At 36.2% G+C, this 17,768-nt stretch overlaps 1 protein-coding gene across 1 annotated transcript in view; it reads right to left on the bottom strand.

Annotated features, from left to right (window-relative positions):
* Positions 1-17,768, bottom strand: part of LOC102673009 (serine/threonine-protein kinase NLK) — an 82,059-nt gene that overhangs the window by 42,187 nt on the left and 22,104 nt on the right. The window contains 1 exon segment of the mRNA XM_031515260.1: positions 14,141-14,247. Coding sequence (XP_031371120.1) covers positions 14,141-14,247 — 107 coding nt within the window.

Raw genomic sequence — 17,768 nt, 5'->3', positions numbered from 1 at the left:
GAGAGAGAGAGAGAGAGAGAGAGAGAGAGAGAGAGGGAGAGAGGGAGAGAGGGAATTTTTGCGGTTGAAAATACGCGAAGACGAAACCATTAGATGCAACGTTGCTGAAAAGCTTGGCATTCTCGTGCGGATGAACAGAGGAATGCGTTTGGATGGGTCACTTTTTCGTATTACAATTCTTCATAGCAGAATTTTATGAGGTATAAAAAAGCTTGTCAAGAATGAATTATGGAAATTACGTGTTTTGGATGCTAGTGGTGAAGTATGGTAAAGTGAGTATAAAATTTAATACTAGAACTATGAAATTTCGATTGTTGAATTAATGGTTTTGATAAAATTAATATCGATGTCTATTCAAACGTAAAAATTATTATAAATATTTTCTTTGTGTTTGTAATTATAATTACAAACGTTTTCCATATCGAGATTATCGATGTGATATTGTTTTCACATAAAAATCAAATGATATTAAATTAATGTACAAAGCATTAATATTCGACGAAAGTTATTATTGATTGAATTACTCGAAGAGAGTATTGTACATGTATATTTTAAAAATTTTAGGTGACAAATGTAAATATGAATAATTTCCCACGTTGCTTCGTCCTTTGAAATCTTTGTAATTTTACAACAGTTGTGCACGTTTTAATTTAAAGTTGGAGACAATACACTTGTTGTAGGACAAACAAAAGGAGCGGTAAATGGAGTATAATTTGTTTAATTAGAAAGTCCTTTATACGCATTACAAAGCTCTGAAAACTCAGATGGAGATACAGAGAGAAAATTCTGTCCCCGAGAAAGATTTAATCCTTTTAAGTTTATACGAGAGCAAGTTGATTCTCTCGTATTAAAGAAAATTAACTTGGGGAGGCGCGTTTATTTAACATGTTATTCGAAACAAATTTCGAATATCAAACACATCAAACACGCAACTATTCCCATCAATTCACTTTCAATCGATTCATTTTTATATTCAAAAATGTATAATCTTGAATGGAATTATAAATACTCCACGTACAACAACAATATTAATATTACTATTTAACGCATCCAGGATCGAGGATCGAAGATCAGTCCCAATATAAAATACACCAAACACTCCCCCCTTCCATTTCCTTATTTCATACAAACAAATAATAAATTAATTCATATCAATTCATATGAACGAATACAACAACAAAATCGAAGACTCATAGAAGCCAAGAAGCCTTTACTTTAATTTACAACGTACCCATAAAACACATAAATCTTGCAAACCCAAAAATACCTTCGACCAAACGCTCTCCCTCCTCCTTCCCATTTCCAAATACAATAGCACACGTCGAATCGCTTATTTCCTTCGCGGTTTACCTCAAACACCCGCCACAAACCTATCCACGAACGATAAAAATGAAAAGAGACGAGATCGAAGCGAACGAAACGCTTCGAACCCACCCACATCCTTTCGAAAGCGACAAGAAAACAAGAGGCTTCGTTTTTCTTCTGGAGACAAGAAAACAACAAATTGTGGAAACTTGAAGAGAAAGAGAGAGAGAGAGAGAGACATCGGATGACAAGGATCGGCCGTTAATTAAAACATCAGAGAGGAGAGGAGATGGAAAGTCTCGGGCGAGGAAGAAGAGCGAAGGAGGTTAAACGAAGCTGAGGAGAATCCGCGGCGAGCAACCGACCGGATGACGGGGTCTGGGGTCACGGATGGGCGGTGGCAGGACTGGTTTCGGACCAGTCAAGAGGAGAAGAGCAACTCTGCTCCTCTATCTGTCCGTTTTACGTGCCACCTTCTACCGGGTGGGAAGAAACGATCGTGAGAACATGGAGCATACCGTATGGAAACTGCGAAAAGAAGAGTTCTTTTTCCATTTGCTCAATGAATCACGAATTGATATTTCATTTTTAACTCTCTTATCGATAAATTATCGGAAACGAAGGATATTCTATAATTGCAAAAATTTTCGTAATTGAAGAGGGAAATATTTTTTGGATTCTCTATTGAAATATCCAATTTCATTTGTTACGAGAAGGAAAAAAAAAGAAAAGAAGAAAGGAAAAGAGAACTGAAATGCTAATAAGCGTTGCGATAAATTATATTTTCCGTCCTCCTTCAACTAGAATTATTAAACAGGGAAGCCTCGAGAGGTGGGGCTTTTTTCAAAGCCTCGACTTGTAAAGAAGAAATTCTGAGAGATAAGAGGGAATACCGCAATAATACAGAGTTCTGTTCGAAATTAAATGTTGCGCACGCCGAATTCACGCGACCCAACTTCCTTTTTTTCCAACCCCTCTCGAGAGGAGCGTTGGTAAAAAGTAAAAGAAAGGGGAGGAGAGGGATATATCGAGATATTCCTCTCGCGACAGATGTTCGATCGATGCGGAAGTTCGAGGGTGATTGAAGGCATCCGCCTACGCTACTTCCACCCTGTACTTTTGTGAATCGATGTCGAGGAAATTGTATCTAGAGCCGGTGGTTAGAGTCGCATATCACATGGTTCGATTGATTTAAGTTAGAAAGTTGAACTCATCTCCCTCCCCCTCCCTCAGAGAGATTAATTTATGATAATTGGAAGGAAGATTGTGATCGAAGAATAAATAGGACGAGAGGAAGGGAGAGGAGGGCGAAGCACTCGATTAAAATTTAATCGAGTTTGGTCAAATATGACGATCCCTGTTTAACTCTGATTGACCGATGATGATCGGTAATTCGTTGTTAATTTCGATTATGAAATGATAAATTTGAATTTCGAGTCATGAAATTTAGATTAAATGGAAATGAAATTCGCAGGGGTAATTGATAGAGCCGATTTAGAGGGAATAAACAATAAACGGATGGAATGGGCAGGAGGGCAGCCAGTTTCCTGCAGGAAAATTGAAAAATTGAAGAGAACGATAAATTTGAAAATATCTTTCTATATTGTATATCAATCTTGTAAAATTGTTCGTCGTTGAAGTAGCAAAAATGTTTCATCGTACATTGGAATACAAAAGTAGTAAATTATCGAAAAAAATAGAAACAGACAATTTAACTATTCCTTCGAATAAATTCATCAAATCAAAAATTACGATAATGTTTTAATAAACGTTACAGAGAATTAATATCACGTACAAACTTGTTCCCAAAGAAATTAAGTTGTTAAAATAATTCGAGAATCTAAAGTGACTCGCACGATTAAAAAAAGAAGGAAATTACTTGAAATTTTCAAGAAAAATCCTCGAAGAGCAAGGATCCAAAACATCATCCTTTCGCTCATTCTTTCTCGAGTAAACAGCTTCTTCCCCCGGTGGAGAGCTTAGAGAGAGAGACCGTTGGAAATCGCATTAGGAGTGAAAATTAATGCAAATCTTATAAGAGCGTAATTAACCCGCGAGGAAGTGTCCTGTTCACGATGTCTCCCCGTTGTGTGTTTCAGCTTTGTTATCTTCGCGATGTACTCTCTTGTTGTTAACCGTCTCTTTCGACTAATCTCGTCCTTTTCTCCCCTCCCTCTTCTTCCTCGAATCAATCTTCCGGCTCTCTCCAGTCCCAGATCCATCCGGTATGCTACGCACGCTTTTCTGGACACCTGTTCCAAATCCGACTCCTCTTGCCAACTTTCCTTTAACCTCGAAATTTCCAACTTTTCTCTTCTTCTTTCTTTTTTCTCTTTTTCGAATCGATTTTAAGATACGAGCAACAAGTATTTTCGTATAAATTGTAGGATAATTTATAATTTGCTTTTCGAAACAGGTTCAGTCGATCGATAAATTTTTCAATTCGCTGCTTATTCATTGATTAAATACCATGCACGAAAGAAAAAAAGTATTTCCCTTTAAGGAAGAATCAAATATAATTAAATTTAATATTCGAGGAAAGGAAGAGAGTTACTACGTTGTTTGAAAAGAAAAAGAGAGAAACATCTTCATCGAAAGGATAATCATCCCTCTCTATTCTTTCTGGGGAGATGGAGAAATACATCCTTTGTATTCCGATTCCTGCACCACGAACTACCAATGACAAATTACCCTCGAAAACTAGCGGTCGAAAGAGAAACAAAACTATAGACACGAGATGATGTATTAACGCGTCGACTTTCCATACCACGAAGAGTGTTTCACCCTCGTGTCGTTCCCTCTTTGACGAATTAATTTCGACGACACTGTGGAAGAACCTGGGCCACGCATGTTAACGATGCCCTGGTTTCTGTTTTATTTTTTTTTTGAAAGCAAACGTTGCTCGCAATTGCGACGAATAGATTCGACGATGCTCGAAAACGAGAGAGGATTTCTTGTTTCTCCCGTGGAAATTGGAAGGCAAGCTTTGTTTTATTCGTTTTATGCTTTCGCGCGAGAATATTTATTTTGAAGATCTTTGAGACCGTTGTTCTTGGCGCGCTATCTTCGCTTTTGTATATTTTGCTTTGCTTCGAAGGATTATTATCAATCCTAATTTAACGAAAGTATTTGTGTTTGTAGGGTATAAAGAGATTGATAATTTATATATGTTTGTTTTGAATATATCCTAAAAACGCGAAAAGTTTTTCGAATTTAAAAAGAAAAAAAAAAAAAATCATCGACATATTTCAATAATCTTCAATAAGAAACGCAATAACTTGTCATCGTGGCACGTCGATTTTCTCAGCGACGATATACGATCACTTTTTCTTCTTCTTCTTCTTCTTCTTCTTTTTTTTTTGCTCATCGAAACACGATCAGTCGGGGGAATAGAACGGGGCGATAAATTAACGCGCGTATCCCATGATGCTTCCTTCCCTCTCTTTCGCGACCCTCCTGCTGCTAGACGACGATTTCGTTTCACTCGAGTGCCACGGACAGCTCTCGTAAAGAGGATCGATCGCGTAAAACCTGGGCCCTCTAGGTCTTTCCACCCTTTGGTGAAACGTTTCGATCGATGGATGGAGTTTAGCATCGATGGTGAATATTTCACAACGTTTTAACATTTTGTCGCTTTGCAAATTTTTTGGCCGATGGGGATGGTTTCGTTCGATTCGATTCGATTCGATCGATGGGATATACGCTTAGTGATCTTGAACGAGTTTTTCGATTCCCTTACTTGGATTATAATTAATTTGAATTGAGATCTTTCGTGCAAATATATATTTTTGCATATTTATGAGAATGTAAACGCAAAAGGTTCGACTAAGTAAGTGGAATCGATAAAATGTGAAGAAATAAAAATATTCGTCGCCTAATATACTTTTAAAATTCTCGATTGAAGTGTATTAAAATTAGGAAAACTTTGAATGATTGTTGTTCCGAAGATAGCGATTTCCGGTCGACCAATGAAAGATCGTTGGAAGCGCGGGATTTTGCCCTTTAAAATGCTTTTTGGGTTATCTCGATACGACTTCCGGTTACCGAGATATCGTCGTGTAAAGAAAAGATAATTTTTAGCTCGCTTTAACTTGAAGAATCCTGTTGAAAACCGGATTAAAATTAGAAAAAAATTTGAATCGCTATAACTCCGGAAATAATAACTTCCGGTCAATGAACGAGAGCTCGTTAGAAGCGCTGAACTGTGTCCTTTAAAACGCATTTTGATTTATCCCGATACGACTTCCGGTTCCCGAGATATCGTCGTGTAAAGGAAAGGGTAATTTCTGATCGTTTATTATCTCCGTCCTTGTCGCTTACTCGGACCTCTCGCTCGCACCTAGTCTCACTGACCTATCCCAAATTGCAGACAAGCGACAGACGGAATTCCTAGAAAAAACGTATTACGCATTTCCAGGAAAAATATCTAGGTCACTGTGTCGCATTCGTAATGCACGCGCTATGCTAAGCGTTATGGAAACTTTGAATCGTTGTATCTCGGCAACGGATCGAGATATCGGGATAAATCAAAAAGCGATTTAAATGGCATAATTTTCTCTATTTCCCGAGTCGATTTCGATGACAAAATTTTTAATTTTTCCTCGCGTTTTTTTTATGCAAAAGTTTAATTTTCATTTGTAAATTTGCGTGATCAGAGTGATTTATCGTTGATGATATAAAGTATACGGAGATATAATTTAGGATTCGTTTTGCGTAATATTTTCGTGGAAAAATTACAAACGTTTCTTTTTTCTTTCTTTCCTTTTTTTTTTTTTTTTACAATTTTAAAATTATACTTCGTATAGAACAATCAGATGAATTTTTTCGATTTACTTGAAAATATACGATGCATCTCATTAGAAAAATTGGTAAAAAATAATATTTGTAAGAAAATCTTTAACACGATTCATTCGAAACGAGACGAAATTCAAATAATTAGGAACGAATATTTTTCTGAATTAAGAAAATTAAATTGAAAGTGATTGAGAGTCGTGTAAAAGGGTTAAATTAATCCCCATTTCTCTAGCAAGAGATTAATCGGAGCAATCTAATTTTACTCCATACTCGTCGGACAAATTCTCGGTTCCTCTTTGTTATGCGTTTGTTAAACGGCACATTGAATCTGCGCGTCCCAGATTTCTCTTTGTTCAGGAACTCCGTTCTCAAAAATCGTGACTCGTGAGTCAACTTTTGTATAATCGAAACGCGAAAAATTTCGAGGGATGCTCGATTCTTGCCACGATCCAAATAACATTTTTCCACGAATCATAATTCCAACACTCAAAACGATAATCAAAAATCGTCATCAAATTCCTCTTTAATCGATAATCTCCAATTCTTATAAAAATTCTATATTTCTCAATTGACAAAAATTAGGAAGCAAAATGTATTGTTTCTCAATCGATAATGTTTTTCTCGTTAAAAAAAAAAAGAAAACAATATCCATAACATCAAATTCCTCCCTCGCCATTAAACGTCGTAAATATTCGTCACGCGCCACCCTTACACGTCTCCAGCCTCGATAATTATTATTACACGACGTTCCTTCGTCGAAAATTCCGCGCTCCCGACGCGTGTTCACCGTTATTTGCATATCTCCGCGCGAGAACGAGCGGAATGGATGAATAAGAGGAAGAGAAAGAGTGGCGCGACCCGATAAGGGGGCGGAGAAAAGAATCACGACCGCTTTAAAATAAGATTTTCCCTTTTTCTCTTCTTCCTTTTTTAATGCTTTTTCGAGCTTCCGCTTTGAGAAAAGAGACGGCCACAGGTTTAATTAACTCGGGATTCTTGAGCGACCGCGGGGCGACAACGACGACGACGACGACGACGACGACAAAGTTGGAGGAAGGGGGGATGGGGCAGACTTTTTCAAAATAATTACGGGCGACGATTCTGCTTGAAGAGGGGGGAGGGAGGATGCGCATCCTCTCGCTTCTCTCTGCTCTGTCGATCGATTTGAGAAATTACCACGTTGTGGAGGAGGTATTGTGCGGTGTTTTAGAGACGTTTAGGGTGGAGAGAGATTTCTTTTTTCTTTTTTTTTTTTACTTTAATCCATTTTCCGTTCCAGCAAGTTTGTGTTAATTGTAAATTGTAAATGATTAATAATGCAAAAGAAAAGTGTATTGGGGGGTTAATAAATACGTTGGATATAATTGTATTAATACCTCTGATATTTTAAGGATGTTAGAGTGGAGAGATGTTTTTTTTTTTACTAATCCATTTCGTTGTAAGTTGTAAATGATTAATAATGCAAAAGAAATTTTAGACGTTAGGGTGGGGATTTTTTTTAATTCATTTTGTTGTAAATTGTAAATGATTAATAATGCAAAAGAAATTTTAAAGAGGGTAGGGTTAGGGTAGAGATTTTTTTTTACTAATCCATTTGTGTTAATTGTAAATTATAAATAATTAATAATGCAAAAGAAAAGTGTAGTGGAGGGGTTAGTAAATACGTTGGATATAATTGTATTAATACCTTTGATATTTTAACGATGTTAGGGTGGAGAGAGATTTTTTTTTTAATCCATTTCGTTGTAAATTGTAAATGATTAATAATGCAAAAAAAATTTTAGGGACGTTAGGGTGGAGAGAAATTTTTTTAATCCATTTCGTTGTAAATTGTAAATGATTAATAATGCAAAAAAAAAATAAATATTAATATCTCTGATATTTTAGGGACATTAGGGTGAAGAGAGATTTTTTTTTTACTAATCCATTTCGTTCCAAGTTTGTGCTAATTGTAAATTGTAAATGATTAATAATGCAAAAGAAAAATATAATGAGAGTTAGTAAATATTAATACCTCTGATATTTTAGACGTTAGGATGGAGAGAGATTTTTTTTTTATTAATCCATTTCGTTAGTTTGCGTTAATTATAAATTGTAAATGATTCGTGGGAAATGATTAATAATGCAAAAGAAAAGCGTAGATATTAAAAAAGTCTTTTTGGGAAGGGGAGGGGTATGAAACGTTCGAAATGCTTCTAAAATTACGTAGTTAATAATATTAATACAGTTCATAGAACTGTTACGGCAATATACGTAACCCGCATACATATGTAATATGTCTTTCTGGGAAACGTTCTCTTAACAGTTCGTCGAAAACTATCGAGAACTACTACTGCGTCTCTCGTATTCACCCTCGAGTCCCCTCCTCTCTTTAATCACACACAGAAACGCTATTCTATTCATAGATTTCCTATATATATATATTTTACTGGAAAGATCAGACTATATATATATATATATATATGTTTCAAACATATGGATTTTATTTCGCATAATTATTTCCCTTACACGTGATTATCGAAAAATTACGACTCATCCAATGATCTTTCTTGGAATTTATTTCGAGAAGGGAAAGGAAATAAAATTCGCTTTATAAAAATATCGAGGAAAGAAAATTAATTAACAGAACAGCTTAGCCTTTTCGTTTCATAAACGACAAATGACTGGAGTCGCGCAATCGATCGGCAATCGCGCAAACAGAAATGAACTTCGCGCTTGACTTGCAGATCGTTCCGACGATTTTCCATCGTGATAGGAAAGTATGTCGCGCAAAGAGCCTTACTGCCAAGCCTCGATGAATAATCCACCAAGTGAATCGAAAACATTTATTTCGAGAGTAGATTCAACAACGAGATGCTCTCCGTTCTAAAAATCTTCGAAATAATTTCTTTCATACTACATCCGTTAATTATATAAAATAATTTTAATATTTTAAATTATTTACTCGTATTATTTATCCAATACGTAGGAAGAGAATAATTATCTAATATAACCAAAAATATAAAATTCGTACGTGAAAAATTACTTCGACGAGTATTCTTTTTTTTCGAAAGAATCGTTTTTCAAGACACCCAGGGCTGAAATTCGAGGCTCCAGTTAAAGAGTCGGGTGACAACAACTTCTTCTGAGCGAAGCAGAAGACGGTCGAAAAGAAGAGACGGAGTGGCTCGACGGGTATTCTTACAGAGTTGAGAGAGGAACCGGCGAGAAATTAGCGTCTTATTTAGGGTGAGCACGGGTGAAATCGAGTGGAAAGGAGAACGAGACCGTGACTCGTCAGACATACAAGGTCAGAGAACGTGAGAGATGGGCAGAAATGTAATTCGACGAAGAGTTGAAGTCGCGAGAGATGATCTCGAGGGATGAATAGAAACGATCCTGTTTACTCTTTCTCAACCCTCCAGGCAAGATACGTAGATTTTTACAAGAAAAAGAAGAAGAAGAAGAAGTTTTATCCACTATTGGTCTTCTTCTCTCTTTCTCTCTTCCACCGAATCATTCGGATTTACGTACACTCGTTTTCTTTTCTTTGAACAACACGAAAGAAAGAAATCCACTTTTTTCTTCTTCTTCTTCTTCTTCTTTTTGTTTCCTCGCTCGAGAGGAGTTTCTGAAGAAATCCACGCTCATCCCGACAATGGAGATACCTATCCAGGTTTCGGAGGAAAGGGGGGAAGAAATCGATATCATTCCACCAAGGAGTTTTCCAAATGGAGGAACTTTTCAGACGCGATACGATCGCGTAAAGTAGAGATTAATTAATCCTCGGATTATTCGATATTGCTCTGATCTCTCCCCAAAGTTTTCAGAATCGGGGATCCTTTCTCGGATTTCAAAGAATTCCTTCTCTTAATTTTTAATAAAATTTATCTGATCTCTCCTTTAAATTCATCACCTTTTCTTTTTTGTACAAAAATTTTCTACAACAATATTTTTAACGCGCCTTTTGTTATTCGAATTGAAATTTTCGCGAAAAGAATTATTATCATTAATCGTACTTACGTATGTGTATGTATTAATGATAATTATTGTGCGATGTTGGAATTTCTAAATTTCTAAATTTTTAAATTTCTCGATGCATCTTTGCGTTATAATCATTATAAAATATTGGAAATAATTTTTTTTTTCCTATAAATTGTATAATTTAACGTTCCAATGATTATAATAATAATAATTTTTACGCGAAAATTTCAATTCGAATTAAAGGATTACTGATAGCAAAAGGCGCGTATCCACGTTAAAAATACTGTTGAAGGAACGGTGACCACTTTTTTTCCCCTCTCCCCCCATAAAAATCCGACGACTTTCTCGTCGCGACCTCGAGTGTTGCACGAGTTCCAGGGACTATCGCGAGTATTCACGCGAAAATTACCCGTTTGATCTCGATCTTTCCTTCGTTCCCACCACCACCTCCACCACCATCACTAGGGGTTTTTTCCCCCGTGGAAGCACGGAACGATAATTGTTATCAAGAGGCCGGGAGAAGAAGAAGTCGTCAACCGCCCTTCTCCCCGTCATTCCCCGCGATATATTCCCTCCTCATTTGTTTCTGCTTCTTTGTTAAAACGCTAAATCCCTCCTCATTTGAAAGTCTAACCGCACCACCACCACCACCACTCGTGTTCCAAGCTTTCCAAGCCGCGTTTCTCGCGAAACGATCCATCTCACTTTCCGTCCGCATTCTCTCTTTAATCTTTTCTTTTCTCCCTCTCTCTCTCTCTCTTCCATCCTCGTCTAAATTATGATTTTTCGTTCCCCACCACCCCTTTATCCACCATTTTATTTTCTCCCCCGGTGATTCTTTTAACGTCAGATTTATTTAACGAGAAGTTAAATAGAAAAGTGGTGGCAGGTTTTTCGATAAAAATCATTTACGTGTTGCAGCAATGTAATAAAGTTTAGATAGATATATATTATTTATATTCAATTTTCAATTGTTGAATTATGGATTTTTGTTGAGCGGATTCGCGTTTACAATCGAAAAGTATTTGTTATAATTGTTTGATGGAGTGGCAACGTTCGAGAAAGACAATAAAGATTAATGATTAATTTAAATTCAATACAAGATACATTTCTTTTTTTAAAAAAAAAAAAAATATCGTTAAATGATAATCATTGAAAAATCAAAAACAGAGAATCAAAGAGTTTTAGAAATATTTTACGATACTTTTTTATTTAAATACTGTTGCGAACCGCGGCAAATTTTTGATTCGATATCAAACGCGGTAAAAAATTATTTTTTTAGAGCGGTTTGATATTTATTTATAACAATGTTAACAACAACAATAATATTTGTACATATGTAACAAAGATTAATAATTAATTTTGCAATTTAAAATTTATTTGATTAAATTTTAAAATTTAAAATGTAAATCCGATACAAGATACATTAAAAAAAAAAAAAATTATCAATAAATAATTATCCGACAACGAATCAGAGAATTTTACAAATATTCTATAATAATTCTAATATATAAATATCGTTGTACGGCCGTGTGTACGACCGCGGCACGGGAAACGACACAATCGCTCGTTTGTTGACATTCGAAATATCGATTTAAACGGAGTCGGTTTCCGGACACCGAGCGGTACGGTCGTGTTTCTCCTCTCCTCGTCGAACGAATATTACGTTATATCGCTCGGTGAGTAATTAATTTAAATAATTATAAATAAATTAAACGATCATTGTTTAAAAAAAGGAACAATTAGTGCAGTGTGCGATATCGATAACGATATTAATAACGAAATCGAATTTTTTCTCGTTCGCTGCGTCATTAAACGATTTTTACGATTATTTCATCGTCTTAGCTCGAATAATTCGATTGATACGAATTAAAGAAAAGAGAAAGAACATCGAAATGTTCTCCTGAAATTCTTCTTCCTCTGATTCGCGTGAGAACAGAAGCGAGTAACGCCTCTGATCTCTTCCTCCTCCTCCTCCTCTTTCCTTCCTCTCCTCTATTCCCTTCCCTTCCTCTTCCGGTTGCGTTTTTGTTGCATCGATCGAATCGCGCTTTTCGAACGAGATTGCGATAGGAAAAAATCGCGAAAAAGAAAGAGAGAGAGAGAGACGATGGAGGAAAAATTTCGCGAATTAATACTGCGTTTAATATTTTACTTTCGATTCAATGCGTTTGATCGATTTAAACCGATCTTATTAGCCCTCGGTCAACTTTTTTGCCTGTCATTTTTTAATTAATATATTGTTTTTACCTCGAGTTGAAGGAATTCGATTTTTTTCGCTCTGGATTTCGTTCGTGTAAGAAAAATTTGAATTTTTTCGACGGAATATTTGATGTTTGATATCGCGCTATTTTACTTTCGATTCACGCGAACGATTCAATGATCGATTTAAACCGATCTTATTATTATGCCTGTCATTTTTTAGTTAATATAGTGTTTTTATCTCGAGTTAAAGAAATTCAATTTTTTTCGCTCTGGGTTTCATACGTGTAAGAAAAATTTGAATTTTTTCGACGGAATATTTGATGTTTGATATCGCGCTATTTTACTTTCGATTCACGCGAACGATTCAATGATCGATTTAAACCGATCTTATTATTATGCCTGTCATTTTTTAGTTAATATAGTGTTTTTATCTCGAGTTAAAGAAATTCAATTTTTTTCGCTCTGGATTTCATACGTGTAAGAAAAATTTGAATTTTTTCGATGGAATATTTGATGTTTGATATCGCGCTATTTTACTTTCGATTCACGCGAACGATTCAATGATCGATTTAAATCGATCTTATTAATTCTCGGTCAACTTTTTTGTCTATCATTTTTTAAGTAATATAGTATTTTTACCTCGAGTTGAAGGAATTCGATTTTTTTCGTTTTGAATTTCGTTCGTATAAGAAATATTTGAATTTTTTCGACGGAATATTTGATGTTTGATATCGCGCTATTTTATTTTCGATTCACGCGAACGATTCAATGATCGATTTAAATCGATCTTATTAATTCTCGGTCAACTTTTTTGTCTATCATTTTTTAAGTAATATAGTATTTTTACCTCGAGTTGAAGGAATTCGATTTTTTTCGTTTTGGATTTCGTTCGTATAAGAAAAATTTGAATTTTTTCGACGGAATATTTGATGTTTGATATCGCGCTATTTCACTTTCGATTCACGCAAACGATTCAATGATCGATTTAAACCGATCTTATTAGCCCTCGGTCAACTTTTTTGCTTGTCATTTTTTAATTAATATAGTGTTTTTATCTCGAGTTGAAGGAATTCGATTTTTTTCGCTCTGGATTTCGTTCGTGTAAGAAAAATTTCAACTTTTTCGACGGAATATTTGATATTTCGTTCATCGCTTCCTTTTATTTAAAGGAAATATAGAATCATGATGCAAAAATTTTCGAAAAGAATTCATTAATTCGAAATCGGATGTTTTTATTTCTCTCTCTCTCTCCCTTTTTTTTTCAATTCACGTATATTTTCGCAAAGAAACGCGATTTCCGTGATATAAATAGGAAAGCATGCAAATCATTGAGTTTCGGAGACTTGCAGGAAATTGACTCGTGGTTAACGAACCGAGAAGGCTCGCTCCGACAAAATGGCCTCCGAATACTCTCCTCTCTCTCTTTCTCTTTCTCTTTCTTTATATACGTTTGCTTCTTCGGAGTTAGAACCTTCGAGGACGCTCGTGAAAAACGGCGAAACGAAACGTAAATATTTTGTTGATAATTGGGTTTTCGAATTAATAGAGAGAGGCGATGATTCACGAGTAAACAAGGTTTGAGTCATACGTGTTGTATCCAGAATTGCGTCTCTGAAAATAGTCGTGGTAAAATTTCGCATTCGTGCGCGTTTGTCGAATTATTCGTTTTTTTAGATTATCGATTCGAAATCTGAATTAATTTCTAATTAATTCGAGGCCAAAAATTATGGCATACGGATAAAATTTTGTAGTGTATACCACCAATCATGAATACAGTAATACATTATTTAATTTATTTAATTTCCACGAAAAAGAAAAAAATTATTTAAACGTGATACGCATGCAACAAAGATAAAGAAACGTTTTCACTCACCTCTGAGGATCTGATACAGGAAGACCTTAATGTGGTCTGGACTTAGATGCTGAGGGCTGACGATAATCTTGTGCAAATCGCTCTGAAGCAGCTCCGTGATCACGTATCTGTTTTCGTTGTTTTCGTTAAGGAATTCACCAATAATCTCAAAATTAACCGAAATCAATCGAACGATTCCTCGATTATATTCAACAGTATCGGCAAATTTGAATTAATCTCCAGCTAGAATTAATTTTATTTGTTCGAAAACGCTGATTCCTTTCTTTCTCGATCTTCCTTCTCGTTTTTCCTGCTTCTTCTTTGGAAAAAAATTTTCGTTGCACTTATATATATATATATACAAATTGATAATAACGCGAGCATGTTAGGAAATCGAAGTTAAAAAACTGGATTGGTAGTTTATATTAGAAAATGAAATTGTTGTAGGATCGATTACTTAGAAAATTATTAATCGATAAATAGAGGATAATAATGAGAATGGAGGATCGAGATTGGAATTATTGTAAAAGTTAAATAATTTTATAAAAAAATTTTATAAAAAAATTATTCATCAAACTTCGCGATCTCAAATCAAAAATTTATATTCAATATAGAAAAAAAAGAAAAATTAGACCATTCGATCCATCGTTTCAAATATAATCAAAATGTGAAAACACTTTAAAAATAAAAAAAATCGTCGATATTTATAAAATCGATCGAAATCAATTTGGCAAGCAAGAAGGAAAACAGGCGAATCGTCGGCTTAATGGATTCCCTCGTCGGCCTCGAACGAGTTAATCCGTCGAAATGAAGGGAGGAGGAGGAGGAGGAGGAGGGCGTGGAAAGGAGGAAGAGAGAAGAATCGAGCCCGATGACGTGAAGCCGTGACGAAAGTAGCTGGCCTTAATAAACCCGGCGGGGTAATTTACGGAGCACGGGGTGAAAAGTTGTTCAGAAAGTTAAGCCGCCACCGAACAATGGTGCAAGGAGCATCCACTTTTGTCAACTGATAAAAGTGTTTCTTGCTCCTTTCGAACGTTTCGCTTCGATTAATCGTTCTTCTAATCGTTTTGGATTATCAATAGATGTTTCAAAAATAGGGGATGGAAGGAAAGTAGATTTAATCGATTTAACTTCGCTCGATTTTACTTTGCAAATTTTCCGTGTAACAAAGTCGAAATTAATTAAAAACTCGATCTAAAAATTATTATCCTTCTTTTCGTATTTTTGTCAAATCGTTGTAACAATGGAACGACACGTTATTTTTTTATAAAAAAATAAAATCATACTCCTATTATTATCCCCTGAATGAACAATCAGCAAAATCGAAGAGGCTATCCACTGCCTCTACACCGATAATAAACCGCGAATAAACAAAATCCAGAAGAAAGTTCCAATATCCGTTATAGAAGGGTTGTTGCATTAAAACACGCGGAAAGAAAACAGAATTCTATTTACTCGACGAGCCTCGATGGGCCGATTAATCCACGGAGTCACGAAAGAAAGAGAGAGAGAGAGAGAGAGAGAGAAAGAGAAAAAAATCACGATCCTCAAACATGTACACGGAAAAACAGTAGCCGTGAAGTTGGGCAATTACCGGAGTCACGGTAATCACAAGCGCTCCTTGTTCGCAAGAAACTTATCCAATCCCTTCCCACCAACTTCTCTCCTCCACGGTAATCTCGCGCGAGAGGGGGAGGGAGGGAGAAAGGGAATCTCGATCGACGAGCCACGCCACAAAGAAAGGGTGGAAGGAAGGCAAAGGGGCAAGTTTCGAGATAAAAAACAACTCGAGAAGTTTTTGCGCGACCACGAAGGCCGGAAGTGAACGAGGGGGTGGTGGCTGTGCCATCTGAGCTATTGGGTCGAAAATGGGAGGATGCTCGATCCTTTCTCCTTTTTTTCGATTATTGGTCCGCGCGAATCTTTTCTGGATTTTTTTCGTTCGAGCTTGAATTCGAAATATCCCTAAAAATCGGTAGAAATATTTCTAAAAATCAGGAGAAATATCCCTAAAAAGTTGAGATTTAATTAAGGCGATTTGCCAGGAATTTTCGTTCGTGTATCATGAAAATTTAGATATATTTTCCTTTTCTTTTTTTTTTTTTTTTTTGAGTTTGTGGAACAAAATTTCAAACAGGGAGAGTGGAAATGTAATTGTAGAAATGTGTGTCATAGATCGATATTTAAAGAAGAGAGGAGTTTTTTATCTTTTTTTTTTTTATTTGCTCTAAAAATTGAATTTAATACGAACTTCTTGTTTGTGTATATTGTTCTTATATGGAAAATATCGGGGATTATATTTCTCAAATACAAAGAATGGAACGTAATTGTAGAACGATGTATTACAGGCCAATATTTGAAGAGGACCGATGTTTGACCAAGATCTCGTTAATTTTGATGAATTTGTATGCGGAAGAGCTTTCTCTTTTCGAGAATTAGAAATACACTACTTGAGCGTCTACGTTTCTACGTTATTTCACTCCTTTTTTTAAAATTACAACACAATGATTGTTTCGCGATCATTTGTAAAATTGTTGCACAGATCTCCCGTGAAAAACTTCTTTTTAACGCTCGTTTACAAAGAGTTTCATCGAATATGATATTCACGTTCTTCAAAGGTATGCTTGAGAAAAAAAAAAAAAAAAAAACGAAGGAAGGAATTAAATTAACTCGATAGAGGGGCAATAGGAAATAAGATACGAGTAAAATGCAGGCGCGTGAATACCAGAAAGAAAACCAGATACCAGTTGGAGGATTTAAACCGGGCATAAAACTTTCGAGTTATAATATTCCATAGATTATTTACCTCTATCGTCTCTACGATATTTCATATTTTCTTTTTTTCCTTCTTTCGTATATAATTGCTCGCGATATTTATTCTATCGTTAACGAAATTCCATCTCCCCTCGATCTCCTCCCTTTCCCTCCCCCCCTCATTAAAACATTAAAATTCCTTCCACGATTCGATCACTCACTTCGAATTATCCCAATAGAAAAACACAAACAGCCTCTCGTTTCTCCCTCTTACGTACCATTCCATCCATATTTCCTTCGTTTAATCCTTTTTAATCCTTGTGCTCTATCAACAATCCGAAACGAGAAGTATAAACTACAATTTTCAATAAGACTTCGACTTTGCCCAATTCCTCCACCCGTTAAAGAACAATCATTAATCACCCACGATTAAAATCTTCCCCCTAACGTGATTCACCATTGTGATCATCATCATCATGATCATCAACTCCTTCGGCGTCCTTCGAAATCTCCTTTCTTTCCTCTCCTTCTCTTCTCTTCTCTCCTCTCCCTCTCTCTCTCTCGCCGCGAACATTAAACACACACACGGACGGGCGGAAAGACGGGGCGTGGGGCGCGGGGGCAAAGGGACGAGGATAGAGCTAGAGGAGGAGGGGGAGGGGAGAGGAAGCAGAGAGGAGAATGAAATAGTATAATGGCGGAATGAGGTCGACTGGTAGGTTGGAATGCNGAGGCTGGCTGGCGAAGCTGGCCTGGTGGTATGCAAGTCGACTGGTCCGGCTGGCTTCGAACACCTAGGCGCGCGCAAGCCCCTTTTGCCGGCGTTCCACGCTGTCTCCTGCCGCCTTTTGATATACGATCGATGGCCCTCTTCAACCGCGATATTTCCAAG

Source organism: Apis dorsata, unplaced genomic scaffold (assembly GCF_000469605.1).
Source record: "Apis dorsata unplaced genomic scaffold, Apis dorsata 1.3 scaffold_59, whole genome shotgun sequence".
Taxonomy (NCBI): Eukaryota; Metazoa; Arthropoda; class Insecta; order Hymenoptera; family Apidae; genus Apis; species Apis dorsata.
This window is presented reverse-complemented; position numbering and strand designations above follow the sequence as displayed.